This window comes from Canis lupus, chromosome 22 (genome assembly GCF_003254725.2).
Source record: "Canis lupus dingo isolate Sandy chromosome 22, ASM325472v2, whole genome shotgun sequence".
Taxonomy (NCBI): domain Eukaryota; kingdom Metazoa; phylum Chordata; class Mammalia; order Carnivora; family Canidae; genus Canis; species Canis lupus.
The window spans coordinates 61,422,683-61,448,982 of record NC_064264.1 but is presented as its reverse complement, the minus strand read 5'-3'; the positions used below and the strand labels follow the sequence as shown (position 1 = coordinate 61,448,982).

At 41.0% G+C, this 26,300-nt stretch overlaps 1 protein-coding gene across 6 annotated transcripts in view; it reads right to left on the bottom strand.

Moving 5' to 3' along the window:
* Nucleotides 1-25,001, bottom strand: part of CDC16 (cell division cycle 16) — a 29,407-nt gene extending 4,406 nt beyond the window's left edge. Inside the window, exons 1-15 of one of the 6 annotated variants that reach the window (XM_049099209.1) lie at nt 24,852-25,001; nt 23,257-23,311; nt 23,059-23,156; nt 22,007-22,045; nt 21,509-21,649; nt 19,374-19,533; nt 18,306-18,397; nt 17,787-17,920; nt 16,851-16,930; nt 15,485-15,534; nt 14,520-14,593; nt 12,113-12,238; nt 5,019-5,171; nt 3,394-3,457; nt 934-995 (exon numbers count right to left, since the gene is read on the bottom strand). In XM_049099209.1, coding sequence (XP_048955166.1) covers nt 934-995; nt 3,394-3,457; nt 5,019-5,171; nt 12,113-12,238; nt 14,520-14,593; nt 15,485-15,534; nt 16,851-16,930; nt 17,787-17,920; nt 18,306-18,397; nt 19,374-19,533; nt 21,509-21,649; nt 22,007-22,045; nt 23,059-23,156; nt 23,257-23,311; nt 24,852-24,899 — 1,376 coding nt within the window. In that variant the 5' untranslated portion in view covers nt 24,900-25,001. Of the gene's footprint in view, nt 1-933; nt 996-3,393; nt 3,458-5,018; nt 5,172-12,112; nt 12,239-14,519; nt 14,594-15,484; nt 15,535-16,850; nt 16,931-17,786; nt 17,921-18,305; nt 18,398-19,373; nt 19,534-21,508; nt 21,650-22,006; nt 22,046-23,058; nt 23,173-23,256; nt 23,312-24,851 lie in introns of all 6 variants that reach the window. The other 5 variants (XM_025441013.3, XM_025441017.3, XM_025441016.3 and 2 more) reach the window with 5 other exon arrangements.
* Nucleotides 25,002-26,300: the final 1,299 nt, after the last annotated feature.

Here is a 26,300-nt window from a genome sequence, read left to right as displayed (position 1 = left end):
ACATCAGAAACACTTAGGGACATCAGAGTAACAGTTTAGACTGGTAATGGTTCTTCACATCCAGCACTGCGTACTTGGACACCCACCAGTCAGCCAGCCAGCCAAGGCCACTCCAGCAGGGACCCAAGATGAGCCAGAATCCCAATACACTGCAAGCCCTCCGTTGTGGCGAGACAAACCTCCCACGCCACAGGTGGTTAAAAGCAACCAAACATTTTTGCTTTAAGGTCCAAACAAGTTACTTGGGACAGCATTTCCCAAAGTTCCCTGGAATACCTGCCTGTAAATCTTTTGTGGAAAAAAAAGTTCACTAAAGTTTGGGAAATGCTGCAGCTCCTAATAAATAGTAAAGACTCCAAGATATATTGAAACAGAAAAGCCTATTCTATTTTGAGTAGCCTAGAGTTCCTTAAACTTATTTAACCAAAGAGTTATTTTTCAAATGCTGCTGCTTATCATACCATAAAACTGGTATCTAGAGAAAAAAAGTTAGAATATGCATATGGTTTTAACTAAACCCTACTATCCTAATTCTTCCAAATTAACTTTGAACACCAATTTTTTTTAATAAAAGAAAAGTTATTATAATTCTTCAAATTTCTAGAATAAATGTACCACCGGAATATAAAAATAAAGAAATAACAAAAGCCACTAGAGATAATTATTTTGGTGCTTGCTATATCTGAGCAGCAAAGTACACAGTTGGAAGATCTCAAAATGAAAATAAGTTAAAGGGTGGCTGGCTGGCTCAGTCAGTGTACCATGTAACTCCTGATCTTGGGGTCATAGCTCAAGCCCCACATTGGGTGTAGAGATTACTTAAAAATTTTAAATCCTAAAAACAAACAAACAAAAAAGATATGGACAAGACTGCCCAAAATTAAATAAACTTAGTAAAAAAGAATATTTCTGAAAATGTTCTACTTTACTTACTTAAGCTTCCTGCAGACATGCCCCAAGTTGTTCAACAAAGGCTCCCATTTGTCCACTGTTACCTAAAACAAAGCATCATCAAAGCCATGACTCACAGATGCATTTTTCAGCCAGACCCACCTGATCATCACCCGCACCTGTGCAGGCTGCCTTCTTTCCCGGAGCCTACACAGCACAAAGCAGAGTATTTCTTGGATTCTCTTTCTTTCCTATTTAAAGAGACTTCCTGAGGATGCTATTATTTTATTAACACCACTTTGTTAATGAGCCCCTCTATGCTTAAGTAGTTCAACCTCTGTATTTCTAGCCCAAAGCTTTCCAGCTGCCCTCTAAATACTCCTACTTACAAAGCTCACAAACACTGCAAATCCAGTGTCACCCACTAACCTTTTATCCCTTGTCCTACCATCCCAGTTCCCCAACCTCCAGCCCTTCTGAGTGCCTGCTTTCTTATGCCTGGCGCCCACATCATCCTTAACCCCTAGGACACCTCAGTGTGACGCCAACCCCCATGTGACAAGTCTTATCTGCGCTCCACCACCTCAGGATAAGATACCAGGCCCTTAATGATCCACACTTAACCTTCTGCTCCATTCCTCGATATTCTCTATGAACTTAAACTCCAAGCTGCTGTACTGGCTTCACTCCAGCTCAGTACATGCCATTCTCTATCTCTTCTATGACCTTTTCTCTTCACTTATGCCTGGCTGATGTCTGCTCCTGTTTTAGGAGGTTTAAGATGTCATATCCAAGGGGCCTTCTTGGTCCATCCTCAAGTCTGGGTTACTGGCCCCTCTGTGTGGGCACTTTTATTTGCTCAATCACAGCCCTTTTTGTGCACTGTATAATTATTGCAATTTACTTATCTGTAATCCCCAACAGGTCTAAAGGCAGGAATTATCTCACTAGTTTCCTATTGCCTCCCAACATCTCACTCAGAGCTTAGGACACAATCAACACACCTCAGTCAGTCCAAGCTAACCAGAAACAGCTTGGACTCCAGCCACACGCTCCAGCTCCCTAGCCTGACTCTAGGAGGTACAGCCCATGGGAACAAAAAACAAACTCCTTCTGATCCTTACGAACCATTGCTTCCCTGTGGCTATTTTGACATTTGCTGCAGTTAATAATTGAGGACAAACAATATCTCCCTCTTTTCAAGTAACTTTCTAATAGGCATTTTATCAGTTTAATAGTATTGTGCATTTGTACTTAAAGCCATTACTGTAAATTTCTCTTAAGAATCCAGTGTCCTCAGATCATCAAAAAACAGTTCCAACTCTAAGTGTGGTTTGTGACAGTGGGGCTTGAACTTTTGTGCATATCATCTCAGGATCCTGCTAAAACTGCAGACTGTGATTCAGTGGAACTGGGATTGTGCACTTCTAACCAACTCCCAGGTGAAGCTGATGCAGTTGGTCTAGTTAAAGTAGCAAGGTTTTAAGGTATCCAACTCTAAAAATTGGCAAGGTGATATGTGACAATCCCATATTAACAAAAGACATTATCCAGGCTGCCCAAGACTGAGCTGTTCAAGAACCTGTTTTATATGCATACACATACCAACACACAGAAACAGGGTGTTTTAAATTCACAGGACAAATAAAAGACTAAAATAGATAAAGCTGTGTTTAAAGGGGCAAGTGGACCGTCAACTGGCACAGGTCCAGAGAGAGCTGTGTCTGTGTCAGTAAAAAGGAACCAACAGCCAAGGAAGATGTGATCTATAAGTAAGAAAAGGAACAGAGTGAAAATGGGAAGTGGCAAAAAAAAAAAAAAAAAAAAGAAAATGGGAAGTGGCAATCAGAATAAAATAAAATAGATGTAAATAAAAAGAATCAATAATCAGAAAAGTACTAATATGCAAATCCTTTACCTACAGAAATTGATAATATCTAACATCATTATTATTTTAAAACAATACCCATGTATATACATCCAAACTAGCTGGAAAGTTAATTTATGAGCATACATCTCACATATGGGAAGACCTAGTTAAATATTTCAAACACTGAGAGGTCTAAATATGTATTAAGTACAAGGTAAGGAAAAGCCATGATAGGTCTGAACAAAGTGATACATGGTCTATATATTTACTCATTAATCAAAGAGGAGGCTCCTCAGGTCCAGAGAAGGACATCTTATGTTAGATGGTACGGTGTCTACCAGTGTTCACTACCACATATTCCCTATATCAAATAACCAATAGATACATTTTGATTACTCCCATAAATCAAAACTACAGCCTCTAACAAAGCAAAGAGCCCACACTTACCCTTTCAATTAGAAACACACTCATTTTATACCATGTAGCAAAATAAGTGCCTGAAATCCAAATATTAACAAGCCATTTGCCAGTATAAATTTTAGCCCACTGTCTTCCAGGCAAAACAGATTGTCCATATTAACGTTCTCATTCAACAGCAAACATACTTGAGTTACAGGTATTACAAAGAATACCTCATTTCCAATTGCTTTAATTTTTTCCAAAGCATCAAGAAACCATTTTTCTGCCGTTTTCCATCTAAAATAGAAGGGAAAGTTTACAGATTATTCCAAACTAGCAAGTATAAACATTGTAAGAAAAAATGAGGTTAAAAAATGAAAGGAAAATGAAGTAAATTTCTATAAACAGTTTATTAAAATTCAAATTTAAAGGTCAGATAGTTTTATGGCATTAATATTGTAAGAGATCAAGATTTTAAGAGTGAGAGTTAATTCTCATGATTCCTGGTAATTATATTCCATAAAGTCACTGTAAACAGTGTTCTAGCAAATACTGAACTATGGCTCCTGGCAGAAATATAGGGTCAGGTTCCTACAAACCTGTGGTCAACTGTCCAACATGTAACCTGCTTTCCACATGCTAACACTGAACATGGCCAGCCAAGAAGCGCATCTGGCACAGGTACTTCCTCTACAGGCTCATCACAGCCTTCCTATGATTAGGGCCACTAACAGCACGTCAACACCAGGCTTGGGGATCATTTATAATAGTAACATCATCAACAGAAAGCATACAAATGTGGAAAATGTAGCACAAAATAATAGACTGCACAAAAAAATGCTCATTTACAGTATGGGTGCAGAAATAGGAAGGCAGAATGTCATCTCTGACCTCAGCTAGGAACATACATCTGTCTACAAATGTGTAAGTGCTAGGAGAGCTGACTCTGGCTTACAAATCAATGGACTACATATTAAATCATTACTGTATATTATTTTTTTTAAGATTTATTTTATTCATGGGAGACAAAGAGAGAGAGAGAGAAAGGCAGAGACATAGGCAGAGGGAGAAGCAGGCTCCATGCAAGGAGGCTGACGTGGGACTCGATCCTGGGACTCCAGGATCACGCCCTGGGCCAAAGGCGGCGCTAAACTGCTGAGCCACCCGGGCTGCCCTATATATTATTTTAAAACAGCTTCAAACTTGCTCTTAAATATAGCAGATAATCCAATTTTTAGAATACACACACGTGCCATAAAAAAACATTACAGTAGTACTGATTTATTTTTTTAAATTTATGTATAATTTAGTGCGAAGCACTCAAATATTTTTCTCTTTAGAATGTAACGCTGAATTACTTATTCTATAAATATCCAAGGATGCAGTACTGCCTCAGATGACCAGGAAACTCTGAGACTGAGCCATTCTGATTAATTTTCGGATTAACCAGCAACTAAACGAGCATTTTTGTTTCACAATTGTGGGAAAATCCTTCTCCAATATAAGACTCCAGCTCCCAAATCAACAAGATGACAAAGGGGTCTGCCACGCCTCCAAGCAACCCTAAGGCCACTCTTCACCTTCAGCAACAACTTTCCTGCTCCTGGAACTATTAGCTTGTGGCAGCGCATGTCCATGGAAACCAACTCCTGTTTAGTATTTTAAAGAAATCTAAGATAACACTTTGTATTTTCTTTTTTTTTTTTTTTAAACTGCCCACCTCCTTCTCCTAAAATGGTATATTTAAAAACAAAAATCTAATGAAAGATCACTGAGGAGAGTAAAACCTCTCGTGACTGAGATTTAACTTCATTTATAGAAGGAAAATGGAAGGGCTCCCAGGCCTTTCAGTACTTACTCTCCATTCTGAAATGCAACCACACCAACCTCGTGCATCACAAATGGGTCTTCTGGGGCAATGCTTAGTGCTTGGCCAAAGAATCTTTCAGCCAATTTTGAGTTATTGGTCAATCCATATTCTAATCCGATATACAGCATTGGCAAATGACACCTAAAAATATTGGAAAATTTCACATATTCAACACCTAAAACTTGGTAATTCAGCAGAAATTTACCAACTTTAAATCCTGTCTGCAAGATAACACAGCCAAAAACAAGGTACTTCCTTTTTTTCTAACACTTCATTTACTGATATTTAATCAAAGTCTAATAATTTTTAGACTGATCAGCTGCCACTTCTAGAATCTATCAGCAACCTACTTGTCTTTATTTTTCATCATTCTACAGTAAAAACAAAACAAAACAAAACAAAAAACAAAACTGGAACTGTCTGAAGCAGAAGGGCAGATGTGTGCTTCCTGTTTTCTTCCAGGATGCTAATGTCACACCCTTAGCTTAGACAATCTCTCTCTTCTTTTGATTCGATACACCGTGATGTATTCAAGTTCCACTTCCCTTTGTGAAATGCTTCTGACTTTCTAACCTAAATGTTAGGTTAGATCCTCCCTTGTGTGGATTCCTATCATCTCAATTACTATCAGTTCAGAAGTATATCGTATATACCCCATTTTCACATCCTCTGAGAGTTCTAGGCAAAAAGTACTAACCACTTCTTAACTGAATCTTCATCTCTTGTCAGACCAGTAATTACAACAAAACAAACATAATAGTATTTCTTTGAAGACAGATCTAAGAATGTCTAACTAGTAACCAACTGGTTAGTATGTGCTTTGGTTTTAATCAAGAATCATGACTCAGATAAAGACTCAATCACTTACAGAAGGGGTCATTTAGCTAGAGAAAGTCCATCTGAAATGGCCAAACTACTCAATAAAAAGCAACAACACTGCTAAATTATCAAAAGAAAACTTTTTAAAACTTGGAAGTTAACCAAAGGCACCAATGATCTGAGGGGTGTTTATTCTAGAAAAACCGCTGAAGCGTGCAAAGACACAAGGAACAATTAGCAATCTAGGGGCTAGGGGTGAAGGAGGGAATCAGTCAACAGAAATTGTCTGTGACAAAGGGCAGATGTTGGATGTTCTAGACACTTTAAATAAGCTATTTTAAATATGAAAATAGAAATAAATAGAAAATTCTGAGTTGAAAAGTAAAATAATAAAAATTCACTAGAAGGGTTTGCCAGCAGCTTGAACAGGCTGAAGAATCAGTGAACCTGACGACAGGCCAACTGATATTACCCAGTCTAAGGAACAGAAAGATAAGAGTGAATAAAAATGAACAGAGCTTTAGACACCTATGGGATGCCACCACACACACCAGAGTTTGCATGATGAGAGCCCCAGAAGGCAAAGGGAGACAGAAGGGGCAGGAAGAATATAAACCAAATAGTATCTGAGCTCAAAAAAACAAAAAAAAAAAAAAAAAGAAAAAGAAAAACTCCAAATAGAATACTCAGAGATCCACACCTGGACACACCATAGTCAGACTACTGATAAAGCACCCCTCAACCTTTAAAGCAATAAGAAACTGCAACCAGGGGATCCCTGGGTGGCCCAGCGGTTTAGCGCTGCCTTCAGCCCAGGGCCTGATCCTGGAGACCTGGGATCGAGTCCCACGTCGGGCTTCCTGCATGGAGCCTGCTTCTCCCTCTGCCTGTGTCTCTGCCTCTCTCTCTGTTTCTCTCATGAATAAATAAAATCTTAAAAAGAAAAAAAAGAAAGAAAGAAAGAAAAGAAACTGCAACCAATAACACACAAGAGATTCCTATTAAGATTCACACCTGACTTCTAATCCAATACCTGGAGACCAGGAAGGCAGATGGAGGACATTCAAGGCGATGAAAGAAAGAGTGCCAACCAAGATTTTATATCCAACAAAACCATTCCTGAAAATGAAGGTGAAATCAAAAATTTCTCAGGGCAACAAAAAGCTGAGAAATCCTGTTGCAGATTTACCTTATAAGAAACACTGAAGGGAAAAAAAAAAAAAAGAAACACTGAAGGGAATCAATCCCTCGGGCTGAAATGAAAAGGACACTAGACAGTAACTCAAATCTCACATTAAAAAAAAAAAAAAACAGCTTACTAAAAGTAACCACATAGGTAAACATAAGACAATATAAATGCATTTTTAAAAATATTTTATTTATTTATTCATGAGAGGCAGAGACAAAGGAGGATGTCCAGAGAATCAGGAAGCCCAATGTGGGACTCGATCCTGGGACCCCAGGATCACACCCAGCCGCAGGCAGACACCCGATTGCTGAGTCACCCAGGTGCCCCGACATAAGACAATACAAATGTATTTTTGTCTGATTTAATAGATAACGTAACAATTAGATATGTGTTAAGGGATTTACAATGTGTAAATGTAATGCATAAGACAACAGCACAAAGGAGGGAGGAGGAAACAGAGATGCATAGGGGTGAAGTTTTTATGTACTACTGGAATTAAGTTGCTGTGGTAAAATGAGAAATATATTTGGTCTTCCCGTGTTCTTCATACAGAGCACCTAAAACCCTCACAATTTCCTGAGTGGTGGGAGTGGAGTCTCTTTTGTGATTCATGACCGCTTTTGATCATATCTGTTTATGCTAATTCAGGTGATTTAGGGTAGGACCCTGCAATAGCCTGGAGATGGGGCTGGTCACCAGATGGACTATGTGATGAGAGGGTTGCAACCTTTGTTCCCACCCACTGACCTCCCAGGAAGGGAAGGGTTGGAGATTGAACTCCATAAAAACTTTCAAACAGTGAGCCCTAGAGTTTCTGGATTGGTGAGCACAAAGCAGTGCTGAAAGGGTGGCATGCCTGAAGAGGAGTAGAAGCCATGCGCACCTCCACACATACCTTGTCCTGTGTGTCTCTTCCATCTGGCTATTCCTGAGTGTATCCTTTATAATAAGCCAGAAAATGTAAGTAAAATGCCTTCCTGAGTTTGGTAGGTCATTCTAGCAAATCATCAAATCTCAGGAGAGGGTAACGGGAACCTCTGATTCATAGACAGTCAGAAGTAAAAGTGGCCTGGGACTTATCACTGGGATCTGAAGTGGGGAGGGGCAGTCCTGTGGGGCCAAGCACTTAACCTGTGAGGTCTACACTAAGTCCAGCTAATGTCAGAACTAAACTGAGCCAACAGTCGGCTACAGAGAAATACAAATTAAAACCACCATTAGATACCTGTCAGAATGGCTAAAATGAACAAGTCAGGAAACGACAGAGGTTGGTGAGGATGCAGAGAAAGGGGAACCCTCATGCACTGTTGGTAGGAACCAGCCACTCTGGACAACAGTGTGGAGGTTCCTCAAGAAGTTGACAATAGAGCTACCCTACAACCCAGCAATTCACTACTGGGTATTTACCTTAAAGATACAAAAGTAGTAATCCAAAGGGGCATCTGCACCCCAGTGTTTAGAGCAACAATCTCCCTAATAGCCAAACTGTGGGAGGAGTCCAGATGTCCATCGACAGATGAATGGATAAAGAAGATGGTCTATTAAAAAAAAAAAAAAAAAAAAAGAAGATGGTCTGTATATACAACGGAATATTACTCAGCCATCAGAAAGGATGAAATCTGGCCACTTGTAACAATATGGATGGAGTTAGAGGATATTATGCTGAGTGAAATAAGTCAATTAGAGAAAGACAATTATATGACCTCATATATGGAATTTAAGAAACAAACAGAGGATCATAGGGGAAGAGATGGAAAAAGAAAAAAGAAAAAATCAGAGACGGAGACAAACCATAAAGATTCTTAACCATAGGAAACAAAGTGAGGGTTGCTGGAAGGAGAAGTGTGGGGGGATGAGGTCACTGGGTGATGGACATTAAGGAGGGCACATGATACAATGAGAACAGGGTGTTATTTAAGATGGATGAATCACTGACTTCTATCTCTGAAATTAATAATAATTATATGTTAATTGAATTTAAATAAAATTTTAAAATAAAAAATAAAAAAGAACTGAATTGACTTATAGGACTTAGCTCATGTCCAGAGAATCAGAGAACTGGTTGTTGGTGTTGGAAAGTCCCATTTTTGGTATTAATCCAAATTAGACTGGTTTAAGATGTTAACTATAATCTTCAAGAAAACCACAAAAAAGAGCTCAAAAAACATACTATAAGGAAAAACCAAGGAATTAAAATGTATGTTACAAAATATCTAAACAAAAGGCAGTAACAAGAAAGAACAAAAGAGACATAAGACATAAACAGAGCAAAATGGCAAACATAAATTCTAAACTTATCAGTAATTTTATAATACATAAATGAATAAAATTCCATCAAAAGGCAAGACATTCACAGAATGGATAATAAAACCACAATCCAACTACATTTTATCTATGAGACATACTTCAGATTCAAAGACACAAACAAGTTAAAAGTAAAAGGATGGGAAATGACCGACCGAGCAAACAGTAACAAAGAGAACTGAGGTGATTATACTAATATTGGACAAAATAGACTTAAAGACAAAATCTGTTACCAGAGACAATGAAGGATGACCTTCCATAATAAAAGGCTCAATCCATGGAGAATTGAACAATAGAGATCCAAAATACATGTAGCAAAAACTGCCAGAATTGGAGGGGAAAAGAGGCAGTTTAACAGTAATAGTTGGGAGGCTTCAATACTCCATCTGTCATAACTGGTAGAATAATGGATGGAGGATAAAAAAAAGGAAACGCAATCAGACCCAAGGGATTACAGTGATAATACTGTACTGGAAAAAAGCAGAATTCTCAAGTGCACCTAGAACATTCTAGGTAGACCATGTTAGATCATGAAACAAGCCTCAAGAACTTTGAAAGGATTGAAATACATGCAGTATGTTCTCCAACCACAATGGAATTAAATGAAAAATCCTGAGTAGGAAATTTGGGAAATTCACAAATATGTGGAAATTAAACATACTCTACATAACCAGTGGCTCAAAGAAGGAATCATACAGAAAACTTAAGATATTTACACAATGTCAAACATTTATCTGAACACAGGGCAAGTTAAGAGAATGCAAAGTTTTTCTGATGAAGAAGAACTAAAAAGAATAATGCTTATCTTGATGAGCTGATTTGAAAATTTACTTGGATAAAGTTTGTTAAACTGGGAAAGTATCACTGGTTTTGATTTTTAGGTAGGAACTAACAAACAACTAACTCTTGTGGGTTTGTGAGCATCCACGAAAAAAAGAAAGCATACTCTAGCCTGTGCTCCTAAGAAACAACCCATGGCAAATTATGGAGGTTTTTTTTTCCTGCCAATTTATCAGATTGACAGATTAGATCTGTCATTTGTTAGGTCTGTCTACATAGATATGGGAGCCAAGCTTTAGCAAAGCACTGGAAAAAGTCACACGTCTTGGTGGATAAACTGGAGAATCTTGGGCTAAGTATTGAGGACGATGTAGGTAAATCGATAAGGGGCTGAACAATTTTAACCTGGAGGGTTATTTTTTTTTTTCTTTTTTTTTTTTTTTTTGGAGGGTTATTTTTTAAGATAGATATAGATATAGATATATAGATACAGATACAGATATAGATTGATTGGAGGGGAGGGGCAGGCCAAGGGAGAAGCAGACTCCCCGCTGGGCAGGGAGCCTGACATGGGACTTGATCCCTGGACCCGGAGATCATGACCTAAATGGAAGGCAGATGCTTAACGGACTGAACCACCCAGGTACCTCTTGAAGACTGTTTCTAGTACACTGGTATTAGGACTCAATTTATACATCCCCCACCTCGACCAAATTCATGTTAAGCCCTACCCCAATGTGACTACATTTGGAGAAGGCCTGTGAGGAAATAATAAAGGTTAAATGATCACAATAGGGCTGGTGCCCCTGTGAAAGAAAAAATGCCAAAGCTCTGTCCCCCCGCATGAGGACAGTGAGAAAGTGGCTATTTGCAAGTCAGGAAGAGCCTTCACGAGGACCAAACAGGACAGCACCCTGACCAGCGTTTCCCAGTCTCTGGAGCTGTGAGAAAATAAGTTTTCATTCTTTTAAGTTACCCAGTCTTTGGCACTTTGTTAAGGCAGGCTAAAGAGACTACCGCAACTAGGGAGCTATTTCCTTTACAATATGTGCAGGGATGACAAGTTAGATATAAAAATCATATACATCAAATCTAAAAGAATTGAAAAAAATCTGGGGATCATGAATATTAGATGCAGAACTGGGTGCCAAAATAAGTCTGATAGCCTGAAAAGGGTTAAACCTAACAAAAGGACATTTAGTGCAAATGAATAGATGATCCCCTTCCTGAATAATACAAGCAAACAAATGAAGGCAGCTAACTTTCACTGAGTATGTTCTGCATGTCAGGTGTTGTTCAAAGTCTTTGTTATTGTCTCAATGACTCCCAGGAATAAGTACTGTGATTACACCTATTTTCAGGAGGGTACATAGTTTGCCAAGATCACCAGGTAGTGACTCTAGACCAGCCCTCTGAACTGCTGTACTCCTACTGCCTCTCCAGAGATGGAGGCAGTCCACACAAAAGAATATGGTAGGCCTCGGGTGAGGGGAGTCCAAAGAGAGTTGATAGGAGTAACAGCAATACTCCACTCCCCAAAGTAAGATACTTTTAGGGCACACTTACATCACGGAATATCAATATACTTAATATTGATATATCAATAGAAATCTGGAACACTGGCAAATATAGTCCACTAAGCCCAGAGCAAATACCTTTTGGACTTAAATAGACTATAAATTAACAATTTGCTCATGAATACTTTCCTTCTTGCATGAGCATGTGAGAAGGAGCTTGTATCCTCACCTCTTCCCTCAGCTTTATTTCCTATTTCCCTTCTGTATTGGTTAAGGTGAACTGCTAGGCAAAATCACTACAGCAGCCTCTCTTTCCCTCAACTTCCAATAGTTATTTTAAATCATAAGCTACTAACAAGACACAAGTAAGATAATTTGATTCAGTAACTAAATGGGAGTGGCAGTAATAGTGGAATTCTCATTTTGTGAGCAAAAGCAATCCTTCATGGATTTTACCACCTGCTCTGTCATACCCTTTCATCAGCTGTGCTGCTGTAAAGTAAGCAGCCATGGCTTGGTCGTGCTCACTCTCAACTGCAAATGAGTGTCCATATGCTACCCACGCAGGCCCGTAAGTCTTCTCAAGTGTTGTTGCTTTGCTGAAACGAGAGATGCCATTCTAGTAATATATTCATTCTTAAATTGTTAATCTTATATAAGCTGATGGCTTCGAAGATATTAGAATTAAATAAATAAATGAGCTCCCAACATACTAAACACATAACAACTATGTTAATTCATTTGAAATAAAAGTGCTTAATAGTACAAGCAAAAGTTTAAGAAATTTTAAGAGATCTATTTTATTTATTTATTTATTCTTAATATTTTATTTATTCATTGCAGACACACAGAGAGAGAGAGGCAGAGACAAAGGCAGAGGGAGAGGGAAAGAAGCAGGCTTCATGCAGGGAGCCCAACGTGGGACTCGACCCCGGGTCTCCAGGATCACACTCTGGGCCAAAGGCGGCACCAAACTGCTGGGCCACCGGGACTGCCCGAGATCCACTGTTTTTTAGCTAAAATAGTTGAACCCAACGGCATCTGGTACCGAAATATTACTTAATCTAGGAGCTTTGTTTCACTAATGGTGGTAGCAGCAACCATTTAATGAGGCACCATGTTAGGTGCCTTATATGCATCACCTACTTCTAATAACTTGCAATTATTTGTATTTTATTTTATTTTATTCTTTAAGATTTATTTATTTATGATAGACATAGAGAGAGAGAGAGAGAAAGAGAGAGGCAGAGACACAAGAGGAGGGAGAAGCAGGATCCATGCAGGGAGCCCGACGTGGGACTCGATCCCAGGACTCCAGGATCGCGCCCTGGGCCAAAGGCAGGCGCTAAACCGCTGAGCCACCCAGGGATCCCCACAATTATTTATATTTTAAAGATAAGGATACTGAGCCTGAGAACATTAAGTGACATCCCATGGATGGTGGTAAGAGAGTCACTCTGATTCTGCAGACTGGACTGCATGGTCTCAAACAGTTATAAGTAGTATTCAGTCAGCAGACATACTGGTGACACATACCACAAAACATGGAAAACACAAAGGATGAGATTCTCATTTCCCAGCATTTTATTTTCTATTACTCAAATATTTCTTGTTTCATGGAGAGTCCACCACTAAATCAGAGAAGCATACCTTCCTACTCCACGAAAAACACAGTAAGTTCTTCTAAAATGCAAAACTCAACTGATCAGAGAACTTCTCCCTATTTTCTTCCTTGTGCAAAATCCTTCTTTACGTGTCACCTGCCAGTTTTCCTAATAAGCCGGGGATACAAGTATTGTATCATTTCCATTTTAAAGAAAACAGGGTCAGAGAAATTAACTAGTAAGTGGCAAGACTTGCATTAGAATTCAAATCTGGGTCCAAAGTCCATACACTTTCCCATTTTTCTGTACTTGAATAATTGAATAATACTGGTTAATAATAATTGGTTAACACTGGTTAGCTTCACTTGGCTGCATGGAGTTCCTGAAGGTAAGACCACAACAGACCCTCTCATATAAACCAGTTCGCTATGGCAAGAATTGTTTTTTTTTTTTTTTTAAAGGCTTTATTTATTCATGAGAGACACAGAGAGAGGCAGAGACATAGGCAGAGGGAGGAGAAGCAGGCTCCATACAGGAGACTGATGCAGGACTCAATCCCCCCGGAACTCTGAGATCATATCCTGAGCCAAAGGCAGATGCTCAACCGCTGAGCAACCCAGGCACCCCCAAGAATTCTGTTCTATAGTCACATTTAGTGATCCTAATCTCACAGGGTTTCATATAATTTCACAACTGTTAACAAAAGAAGTCCTAAAAGTAAAAGGTTATAATATTTATTATCTTTGTAAATGAAAAACAAGTTTCAAATTATATTATTGTTTCATATTTCTTCAAGTTTATAAATAATAGGGATCCCTGGGTGGCGCAGCGGTTTGGCGCCTGCCTTTGGCCCAGGGCGCGATCCTGGAGACCCGGGATCGAATCCCACATCGGGCTCCCGGTGCATGGAGCCTGCTTCTCCCTCTGCCTGTGTCTCTGCCTCTCTCTCTTTCTCTCTCTGTGACTATCATAAATAAATAAAAATTTAAAAAATAAATAAATAAATAAATAAATAAAGTTTATAAATAATAATTTAAATGTATTGTAAGTTCCTTGAGAACAAGGTCAACGACCACTGACTTGAATCTCCCCTCATGACATCCTATAAAAAGGTACATAATTGATACAACTGAACTGAATCTGCTAAACAAATCATTCTTTCATATTGCTTTTAAATTACTTAACTAATTACTATATTAAAAGGATGAACAAGAAATCATTTTATAGGAAGCCTATAGGGGCTTATTACAGGGGGAGGAAGACAACAGATTCGTACCTGAGATATCTTCTGGCATGCTCATTTTTATGACCAACCATGAGATAGTAGCATCCCACCGCAAACCAAGATACCTACAAAGTTCAAAATTTACTGTAACCAAAGATGCTTACGTTGGAAATGGAAATCTCTAACAGATTAGGCCAGAGCATGGACTAGATGTTCCATCACATACATGTTCTAGCTCGAGCTACTCTAGTTCAAGTTAGAAACTTCTCTGAGACAGGCTATTAAAAGTCCTAGATGAAAAAAGAGTCCTAGATAAAAAAGAACAGATTCTTCCTCAAAGTGCCTTCAATGACGTCTGTGTAGCGTTCAACAGAAGATGAGGCTCCCAGAGTTCAAATGCCAGCCTGCGTCATGTCTTCCCTGGCTCGACCCTCGCTCCAAGCAGGAACAAACCAGGATCAACCTCATTAGCTGACTTCTCTTGCACTGGTTTTGCCTCTTTCTTCTAGATTACTTTCATGCTGGCCGAGGATGGATTCTTATGAGAGCCTTAGGCCTTGATCCCTGACTTCTGTCTCTAAAGACCTAGTTCCTGATTCCAGTTTCAATGTCTGGGTGGTTGTGACCCACAGCAGTGGAGACACTGATTTCAATCACTGCATTGTTCAGTAAGGTATCTTACATGTGCAGTGTGAAAAAGCATTAGCATTACTCATTAAGAGGTGAGAGTATGACTTTCACTTTCAATATTTTCTTTCTCTGTATGTCAAGTATTTTAAAATAAGTGTATATAATTTCTATAACCAGAAAAAAGGATTTTTGTCTTAAGCTCTTGTTTGAAGATACTTAGAAAAATAAAAAAGCTCATGGACTGATAAAGCTAATGCTGCTTCTAATTATCGTAGCGCTAGGAGGTTCTCCTCCAACACCTTGAAATAAAACATTATTTGCTTGAACTTAAATATAAGCTATTACGTAAAAAATACCATAATAAAAAAAGTTTTACACTTACTTACAGGATTACTAGGATATAGATCCACCAACTTATGAGAAAGATAGAAAAGTTCTACATTAGAGAAAAAGAAAAAAAAAATTAGATCCAATGAATTTTAAGATACGACTTTCCTCCAGTTACAACTCTTCACAATCACACAGATTTTGTTCTCACAGCAAAAATTTTATATTTTTCCTTCTTTCTACGTAAGGAGATATACCAACTGCACAAGGCAGCTGTTACAGATTTTTCATTCACTCCCCCCATTCCTTACCCAGTAAGTGGGTGCTGAGTGCTTCTGGAGTGGCACATGAGCACGTCATGGTACTTAAAAAGTAGTTTCACAGCTTTTGACCTATCTTAAAAACTGAGGTCTCTAACCCTATGGCCTTATGGAGCATCCATATCATCCACAATCAATCTGAGTAACCAAACTTTCAAGTTTATCAAATCAGCACAATGATTTCTTCTTGAGGAATGTGTAAGTCATAACATGCCATTGATGTTTCCCACATGCAGACTTGGACGCATTAGACTAAGATAGCCAGTGACTGCATCCATAACAAACCTCTGGGAAATGTCATGCTGCTGGTTCACAAACCACGGTTTGAGCAGCAGGGGTCTGGAATGGGAGTGTCTGGCTTTTTAAAATCCTGACAGAGTCCACTATTCAGCTTAAAAGACTTAAGGGCAAATATCATCCAAATAGAACTAAATGTTTCTGAAATGTTAAAATATGGAAAGCACAAGCAAAAAAAAGTCTGTCCCCCTCCAGTTTCTAAATAGTTACTGCCTGCTATCTTATCAATTTTCTTAGAGATTTACAAAAAAAAAAAAAAAAGGAAAAACTGGCCTCAACACTATAAAGCTTAAATAACTTAAACCACAAACTACATTTGAGAAAAGGAGGCACAGATAAAGAAACTGTTCTGCTGGCATAATAGAATTGATCCTCAGTCACTCTGATAAGCCTTTTTTTTTTTTTTAAGATTTTATTTATCTATTTATGAGAGACACAGAGAGAGGGGCAGAGAAACAGAGTTGGAGAAGCAGGCTTCCTGCAGAGAGCCCGAGACAGACCTGAGCCAAAGGCAGATGTTCAACCAGTGAGTCACCCAGGTGCCCTAATAAGCTTTTCTTACCCTACTACTTTTATTGGAGAACTCCATTATATTGTCACCTGCAATCTCAAATATCCAGGATTTGAGACAAAACTTCAAGAGTTACAGAAATTTTTTGTCCTAACAATTATTATTTTATTTGATGCCAAACACAGGGCCTGAACTCAAGACCCCAGAGATCAAGACCTGAGCTGAGATCAAGAGTCAGATGCTCAACTGAGCCACCCAGGCACCCCAACAATTATTTTCATTTAAAAAAATTTTTACCATTTGCTTTATTCAGCTCCACAAGTGTACCTATATGTACAGGTAAACAGTTTGCATGGAAAGGATCTTTCTCCATTACTCTGAAAGTCAAAACAACAGACTTACTGTGCCAGAAACAGTATGTAACAGAACATAACTCATTAAAATTAGCAACGTCTAAACAGTCATTATGTAAAATACTGTGGGGTACAATACTTTTTTACTTTCTTACTTCACATTGATTCAGTTAAGGTAATGATTAATTATCTCACAAGTGAAAGAGAAATTTCTGGTTTATTTGTTAGGAATAAAAATACACACTATCACATATATTTACTTTAAATCATTAAAACTATAACATAAAATGAACAATCCAATTATTTAGGATTAAAAACAATACGAAATATTAAACAGATAAGTATTTGTCACTTAAAATTTTTGTCAAATCAAGGATTTAAAGCAATCCTAAAGATTCGTTCAAAATAGCGTATGTGTGTTCACTTCTACAGCACATATAGTAAAAATAGCATGTATAATGTAGCTAAGAGACAAGTTTGAATCAGGTGCACTGGAAAACTGGCATGAGGGGATGGCTTGGCTAGTTAGTGAGACTGACTGAATACCCAGTATCTAGAGGATTTTACTAGTCCTTACTTTAACAAAGAATGGATTTTATAAGACTATGTGCCAGAACGGTATTTTCAAACTTGCAAATTATAGAAGACTGAGATGAGGGACATGTCTATTCCTAAAGTAATGGAATAAAACTACAAGCATGCATAAACCTGTAATTTGTTCTTTTAAGAAACAATTACCCCTCTAGTAATCTATAAAAGGTAAAAGCAACTTAAATTATCACCCATTTTAAGATTACTCAGAAAGCAGTCCCATACACTCCTTAGGTAAAACGGGACAGGACTCTTATGTTCCTACATAGAAACGAGTGGATATACTTACACAGAAGTAAGTTTGTAGCACATTTTAAAATCACAGTTATAATAATGTCTTTCAGCTAAAGACACTACCACATCCAGATTCTCTTGCAAACCATCTACAGACTCGGGGAGGACAGTTTCACTAGGTTTATTATACTGCAACAGAGAAAGGTAGACATGAACTCAATGAGTGACACAAATCAAATGACAGCCTCAATCTGGCTCGAGGGCTCAAGGCTGTGCACAGGGCAAGTGTGAGATTCAGAAGCTCTTAACTTCCTGCTCATTCGTCCTCTTCTCAATTAGCTGAACTCTCCTCTCAATTTTATCAACGGAATTCCAGGGTAGGAATGTGTCCGTAGGAGAAAGACACGTTTTTGGAAGCTTTTTTAGGAATCATCATTTAATTTAAGCAATCTAAATCTATTCTTGCAAATGTACTAAGTAATAAAAATTAACTTTTAAAAATTTAGCTAGTAAAAGAACAGAGGCCAAATTTAGTAAAACATTTACATAAAGCAAATACAGTGTTTTCACTTACCTTTTTTAATTTGTTCTCAAACAGAAAGCGTAGCAATTCCTGTTCTTCAGTACAGAGCTTGCTAAGAGGTAGTGACTCAAGAAGTTCTTTTTCTTAAAAATGTTAAAAAAAAAAAAATCCTCACAATATTTATGGGGGAAAAAAACATCAGCGATGAAAAATATTCTTCTATAGTTCTTGTTCTAAGTAAATCAAACTCAGAAGAGAAAATAACAAGATCAAAATGTACTAGAAAAACTAGGACAGTGGTTCCAGACCCAGGTGGTGAGAACTACCTGGAGGGCTGAGCCATGAAGCCTTTTAAGTGATGCTGCACATCACCAGATACAAGGACCACCAGGCTAGTTTCCCAGCCTCACTCTGAGTGAACAATTCTGTCATGTTGGTTGTCCTAAGCACCACAGAATGGTTAGCGGGATCTCACCTCTACCCACTAGATGCCAGTAGCAAACCTCCCACTACCATTCTCAATTTGTAAAAATCAAGAATGTCCCTAGAGGGCAAAACCACTGCCCTAGGCTAAAATGTGCTTGAGTCCCATTAATACAACATCTCCACCTTCTCTCCATTTCTTGCGTTATGTTCCCTTCGTATTACTGCTCACATACTAGGTCTATGGTTCTCAGCCCTACCTGTACCTCAGGGTCATCTGAGAACTTTAAAACATCTGACCCAGGGCCCCAAGAACAGAGATTCCATTCCACTTGCCTGGAGTCGGGACCTGCACACTGATGCTTTTAAAGTTCTTCAGGGCTTTGAGGTGCAGCCAGGTTGGGCACCTCTGAATCAGAAGCTGAGAACTCGGCTGACACTACCTTAAGTCACTTCTCAAAAAGATGGTCTTATACATCAAAACCCCTAAAGACTCTGACAGCAAGGGGACACTGTAAAAAACTGTCCTTTGTAATGTGCTTCACATTTGAAGATGCTAAGGAAGTCTATTAAATAGACCTAAGAGGTCTATTTAAACCTGCAACATTGTCTGCTCGATTCTACAGACTTCAGAGGAAAAAAAAAATCCAAACACTATTAATTGTGCTAAACATGAAAACACTTGAGTTTCCAAACCTTCTTGGGCTGTCAACATGTGATGTGATGTTAAAAGATCAAATGCTTCAAAACAGTAGGCATCCAGCTTCAAAGCTTCTTTGTAGCTATAAGTAGCTAGGGCTCGGTTATCCAGGGCATCGTAGATCTTCCCCCGTAGGAGACAAATAGAACTCTTTATCTGTTGGAAAAATGAGGAGTCACATACTAAATCAATACTTCTTTTTTTTTTTTTTTTTTTTTTTTTTTCAATTTTTTAAAAGATTTTATTTATTATTGGTGTTCAATTTACTAACATACAGAATAATACCCAGTGCCCGTCACCCATTCACTCCCACCCCCCGCCCCCCTCCCCCTCCACCACCCTAGTTCGTTTCCCAGAGCTAGCAGTCTCTACGTTCCGTCTCCCTCTCTGACATCTCCCACACATTTCTTCTCCCTTCCCTTATTCTCCCTTTCACTATTATTTATATTCCCCAAATGAATGAGAACATATAATGTTTGCCCTTCTCCGACTGACTTACTTCACTCAGCTAAATCAATACTTCTAAACTTAATTTTTGATCAAGAATTATATATTACCTGAAGGCTGAGACTTTTCTTTACCTTTAAAAGGATTTGTTCCATCCCAACTGTTAGTATAAATTAAAACAGGAAAACAAAGTAAAACTAATCTTTCTTAAGCTCTCCTCACTTCAACAATCTTTATAACTAGAGTACATGTCACTGCCACTTTGTTCCTATCCTGTCTCAGAGAGGGTAATGATTGAGATAGCAAAGAGCATACAAATATTAAATCAAACTCAGTTTGATAGGCAGATCTCAGTGAAAGAAACTTAATGTAGCAACACAGCACAATGGTCATGGGCTTGTAGTACTGGGCAGACCTGAGTTCCAATCCCAGCTCTGATGCTTACTAGTGACTCCAGACAGGTTTCCTTCCCTCACGTTACTTACAAGGTCTTGTGAGAACCAGAAGGTGTAAGCACACATTAAGGTGTAGGCACAGTCGCCACTGCACTACCATTAACAAGAGGGTATGGTAATCCATATTTCAGACTGTGACCCTCAAGAAATATGTAACTAGACTTATAGATGATCCAAAGATAGGCAGCTAAAACTGGTAAAGGGCAAAGAAGATTCATCAGAAAATCCAAACCTAAAAATATCAGAGGATATAACAAGCAAATCTTAGACCTATTCAGTACCCTACGACTTGTTAAAATTTTTTTTAAAAAGTGATTTCATAAATAACACATTACAAACAAACCATGCATTTCTTAGATAAATTAACAGATAAGCAGTCCAAAAATAATAATGGTAATAACCAAGCTCCCTCAAAAATACCTTTCTTAACAGAAAAATGAATGTGCTTCTTAGCACATAAATAGATTATCTCAAGAAGGCTGTTAAAAAAAAGAAAGAAAAAAAAAAGAAAGAAAACAAGAATAACAGTCCAGATTAGTAATCTGACTGTGAACGTTATTGATTAGGCTACATTATATAACCTCTGTCAACAAGGAATTTGCGGGCAGATATGAAGTCTACAAACTAAAATATACAACATAACATAAATAGTAACACCTGACCACTCCCTGGAAGGAAGCAAACTAAGGTAATCAAGGTTTTCTGCAGGCTGCAGGTAGGCCATTGCAACACAGTAAGAAGGGGAAGGGTTAGGGCAGCCCAGGTGGCTCAGGCGGTTTGGCGCTGCCTTCAGCCCAGGGCCTGATCCTGGAAACCCAGGATCGAGTCCCATATCGGGCTCCCTGCATGGAGCCAGCTTCTCCCTCTGCCTGTGTCTCTGCCTGTCTCTCTCTGTGTCTCTCATGAATAAATAAATAAAATCTTAAAAAAAAAAAAAAGAAGGGGAAGGGTTGGTCCACTTGCCCAAGTAGCTTAAGGCATCAAGTATGAGAAGAAAGATACCAAGTCACCCTATTCCAGATTCAGGCATAGGAGGACATAACTACAGCTTCCAACTAAGGACTCAGAAATGCCTCAGTATGTTTTTGTGTTTCAGCGACAAATAAGTTGGAAAGCAAACTGTTTTAACATGGTGATACTCAAAGAAAAGAAGGTGGTTTTTGTTTGCCATGTCCTGTGGGTAATTCTCACCAAAGTTACTGAAGCATGCTTACTACAGTGTGACTTACCGAGGACTGTGACATTTCCCAGTCACTAGAGGGGTCTTTCATGCCACTTTCATCCTTTAAGCATTTCTCAAACAACCTTTTGTTGATTGGCTCCTCCATATCAAGAATATCAAGAGCTTGTTGATGCTCTTTTGCAGCATACTGTGTAAAAACCAGAAATACTGTTTATCACCCATGACTTCTAACACTAGATATACACATGAATACTATGTGTATATTTCAAAAGTTAATAATATATCATGCCAACTCATTACCTAAATTTAAAATGTAGAATTTAAATTTTAAAATTCTAAAACAATTTTCTTCTTGCATGTCAGATTCTAGTAAATTGAGGATATTTTATAGCAAATAATACTAAAGAAAAGAACATTTCCTCATGAAGTATTTTACTAATCTGCCAAGCCCGATCACCAGAATCCTTACACATATGTAAGGAATGCATAACATTCACATAATTAAACTCTTACCAAAGAAAATTGAAACTGAGGGCACACTTACATGGCATCTAGCTGCAAGGTAGCGACATGCTTCATATAGCTAGGAAAGAAATTATTAAAAAAGAGATCAAGATAATACATACTCCCATTCTAAAAGAAAGCTATAAGCATAAAATGAAGAAAGCAACCTTCCTAATTTGTCCTTTTACTTTTGCAGAAAACCCAAATCCAGTCTTTTTAATACCATACTCATGGTGAACCTACTCCTCACTAGCACCTAGGATTCAAAAAGGAGTAAGGATCTGCCCTCGAGGAGGTTCTGGAAGGAAGACATAAACTACATAAATTCTGAAAGAAGGGCATGAGCAATACTAGCCAATTAAACGGAGAAAAAAGTGGGTAGGTCTAAGGGACTGCAAGTAGTCAGTATGACTGGGTTCAACACAGACTGGAGAGAAATCACAGAGGACTATTAATGCATCTGATTTGACCCTGTAGATGATGGAAAATCACTTAGTGATATGGTGAGTGCTATAATCAGGACTGTGTTTCTGTGTTTTGGGAAGATCACCCTTGTGATAGTTTAAAGGACAGTTAAAAAGAGAGGGAAAGGGGATCCCTGGGTGGCGCAGCGGTTTGGCGCCTGCCTTTGGCCCAGGGTGCGATTCTGGAGACCCGGGATCGAATCCCACGTCGGGCTCCCGGTGCATGGAGCCTGCTTCTCCCTCTGCCTATGTCTCTGCCTCTCTCTCTCTCTCTCTCTCTCTCTCTCTGTGACTATCATAAATAAATTAAAAAAAAAAAAAAAAAAGAGAGAGGGAAAGTAGAAGTAGGAAAGATGTTACTAGAGAGACAAGAGGCTAAGACAAAACAGACGAAAGACCTGACAAGTACGAGGAGTAATGAAACGGAAAGGAATATCCATCATTTCAGGGTTATTTAGAAAACAGAATTTTAAAAACGAAGTGACTCGGCTGGAGGGACAAAATGGAGATTAGGAATGAGAAAATGTCTCATTCAATCAGAAAAACTGAATCCTTTAAAATAATTTTGACATTGAATCTATTGACAATTTTGAAAAGCTTTGGGAAGCTTTAAAGTTCACACACTTACTTTGTCCAGTTTTCGTGACCGAAGTGCATGAGCTGCTCTATGATACTGTGCTGTTAGGTAAAGACACTGAGCCAACCAATAAATGTCCTGGGGCTCCTCTGGAAGACAAAATCACTTAATTGGTCAGAGGTACAAGGAAAACTATAAAGCCTTTTAAAATACAGAAATCAGGAAAAAAAATTTAAAGTTGTCACTTACCATGAGAAAGTGAAGCTACTTTATCTGCCCAAAATAGAGCACTTTGGTACTGTTGCTGTATTAAAAAGAAAAAAAAAAAGTAACTGCTGTTATTTCAATAATTTTCAACAGATATCTAATATTGGACTGCTATACAATAAATTGACATCTTAATACAAAAATGGTTTACATGTACCAGGGATCTACCAATCATATCTCCATTTTACCTGCAGCTAGGTGAGTTTTGGTTCAGGGGTGCAATAAGAACATTACTGTAAGATCTTTGATAATTATAGCTCAAGAAGGTAGGATTTCTTTTCTTTGTAGAAGTTTAATACTTTGGAAAAATAGGGATCCCTGGGTGGCGCAGCGGTTTAGCGCCTGCCTTTGGCCCAGGGTGCGATCCTGGAGACCGAGGATCGAATCCCACGTCGGGCTCCCTGCATGGAGCCTGCTTCTCCCTCTGCCTGTGTCTCTGCCTGCCTTTCTCTCTCTCTCTCTCTGTGACTATCATGAATAAATAAAATTAAAAAAAAAAAATACTTTGGAAAAATAGATCAGTAGGTACCTAAAACACTAGAAAATTTAAACAATTATTTTGCAGTATCTGGTTAGCAATGGTTCTCAGTTCTTGAGTGCCAACTAGGTACTGTGTAGCCAGTCAATCTGGGAAGAGGAATGCTTCCAGAATGGTTACAACTCTGCTCACTGTAAAAAAAAAAAAAAAAAAAAAAAAAAAAACTCTGCTCACTTGTAGGTGCCCCCAAGGGTGGAAACCAGGCAGGCTCCTTCCTATTCAGTCTGCAGGGCCCGAGGGAAAGTGCTCAGGGCATTTGCTCCATTTAACTGACTTGCCAAAATACAGCCTCCAGTGTACGGCAGGCATCTGGCAGCATAATCTCAGATTCACTCCAAACATCTCACATCAAATATGCTTTTCCCTCCCCTTCTTGGTTTCCAGCTTATTTGGAGGGTATAAGCTTGACAAAACCTAAGTGCTGGAATCACTTCTTAAACACTGCTGCTGTTCATTCAAGGGCAGTGCAGGGAATGCAGATATTGTTAACATGAATTTTTAAGAATACTGACCCCACAAAACACACTTATTTGTATTTTTATTCACTTAAGTCCTGCCAAATAAGAATCACAACTAAACTTCTCAAAAATGTTCATTAACTAGCTAAATTCAAAGGCCAGCCTACACCTTGCAGCGAGCACTGTGTTACGGAGCAGCTACTTTGTGCCCAGCAGGGAGGCCAGCTGCAGGACTCGGCACGTGCGCGGCTGACGGTCCCTCATCCACAAGGCGGGGGGCGGGGGCGGGGGGGCTGGGGAGCTGTGGGGCTGGGGTGATGGGGAGTGCGGGTGCGGGGCTGGGGGGCTGGGGGCTGGGACCCGGCAGGGCTGAAGAGCTGGGGGCTGCGGTGCTGGGGGCCGGGGCCTGCGGGCTGGGGGCTGCGCCCCTCCTTTGGAGAGCTTTACCCCGGGTCCAGGGCCCAGGCCGGGTGGGACCCGGCGCCGCCGAGACCGCGACGACAGTCACCCCCGCGGGCCAGGGCTCAGAGCGGACCGGCCTCCCCAGCCCCGGGGCTCCCCCTTCCCGGTCGGCGGCCCACCTGGTCCAGGTACTGCCGGACGCGCTTCCGCAGCCGCTCCAAGTTCATGGCCGAGCCCCTGCACCCGCAGCCTCCTTCCCGCTCCCCGCCCGGCCCCGCGCGGCCCCAGGGCTCTTCCGCTCCCGCCGGACCCCGCCCCGGAAGTCCTCCGCACACGCGTCCCCTCTAGCGTGGAAGCCGGCGTCGAGCCGTTGGTTCCGAGGCGCCCCTTCGGCCCCCAGGTGGCCGGAGTTCCGGGCTAAGCCCGGGCGCGCTGTCCTGCGGCGGAACCCCGGGGGCACGGGGCTGTGGCCGAGTCCGGGAGCCGAGAGCGAGTCGTGCCGGGGCGCCCTCGGGCCGCGAGGACGCGGTGCCCACCAGCAGCGGGGCCCCGAGACCGCAGACGCTGGGCTGCCTCGGCGCCCCCTGCGCCCTCTGCGCCCCTGCGGCCCCTGTGCCCTCTGCGCCCTCTATGGCCCCTGCGCCCTCTGCGCCCTCTACGGCCCCTGCGCCCTCTGCGGCCCCTGCGCCCTCTGTGGCCCCTGTGCCCTCTGCGCCCCCTGCGCCCCTGCGCCCTCTGTGGCCCCTGTGCCCTCTGCGCCCCCTGCGCCCCTGCGCCCTCTGCGCCCCTGCGCCCTCTGTGGCCCCTGTGCCCTCTGCGCCCCTGCGCCCCTGCGCCCTCTGCGCCCCTGCGGCCCCTGTGCCCTCTGCGCCCTCTATGGCCCCTGCGCCCTCTGCGCCCTCTACGGCCCCTGCGCCCTCTGCGGCCCCTGCGCCCTCTGTGGCCCCTGCGCCCTCTACGGCCCCTGCGGCCCCTGCGCCCCTTGCGCCGGCTGGAGGCCCCAGGCCTGTCGGGGCAGAGCCCGCGCTCGTTGCCGTTTTGGGGCCCTGGGCGAGGCCCTCCTTGCCGGGCTTCCAGGGGCATCACGTCCGGTCTGTTCTTCACCCATTGGAGCGAAGTTCCTGAAGGAGGCAACCCGCGGAGACGGTGGAGCGGCGGCGGGCAGGGGTGCGGATGGGTGTCGGGGAGGAGCGGGGCAGGGGTGCGGTCGAGGTCGGGGTAGGGCCTCGGGAAGGGGTGCGGACGGGTTCGTGTGGCCGCGAGGCTGGAGACGGGCCTGCGAAGGAGTCGGAAGCGGGAGCTGGACAGGAAGCTTCACCCGCCCTGCCCGCGAGCCTTGCCCTGGGGCCGCCCGACGTGTGCCCCGGACAGAGGTCTTCGGCCTCCTGCAGGGGAGCCCACGTGGGCGCGCGAGGAGGGAGCAGGCGCGGGGAGCGCGGACCACGAGGAGCTCACGCCCGCCGGAGGTGGACCGGGTGTGAGCAGCCTTTCCTCCTAACGACGCTGCAGTTTTAAAATAAAGGCAATGCACTCTCATTACGAAAGAAAGAAAAAGAAAAGAAAAAAAAGAAAGAAAAGAGAAAGAAAGAAAGAAAGAAAGAAAAGAAAAGAAAGAAAAAAGAAAAGAA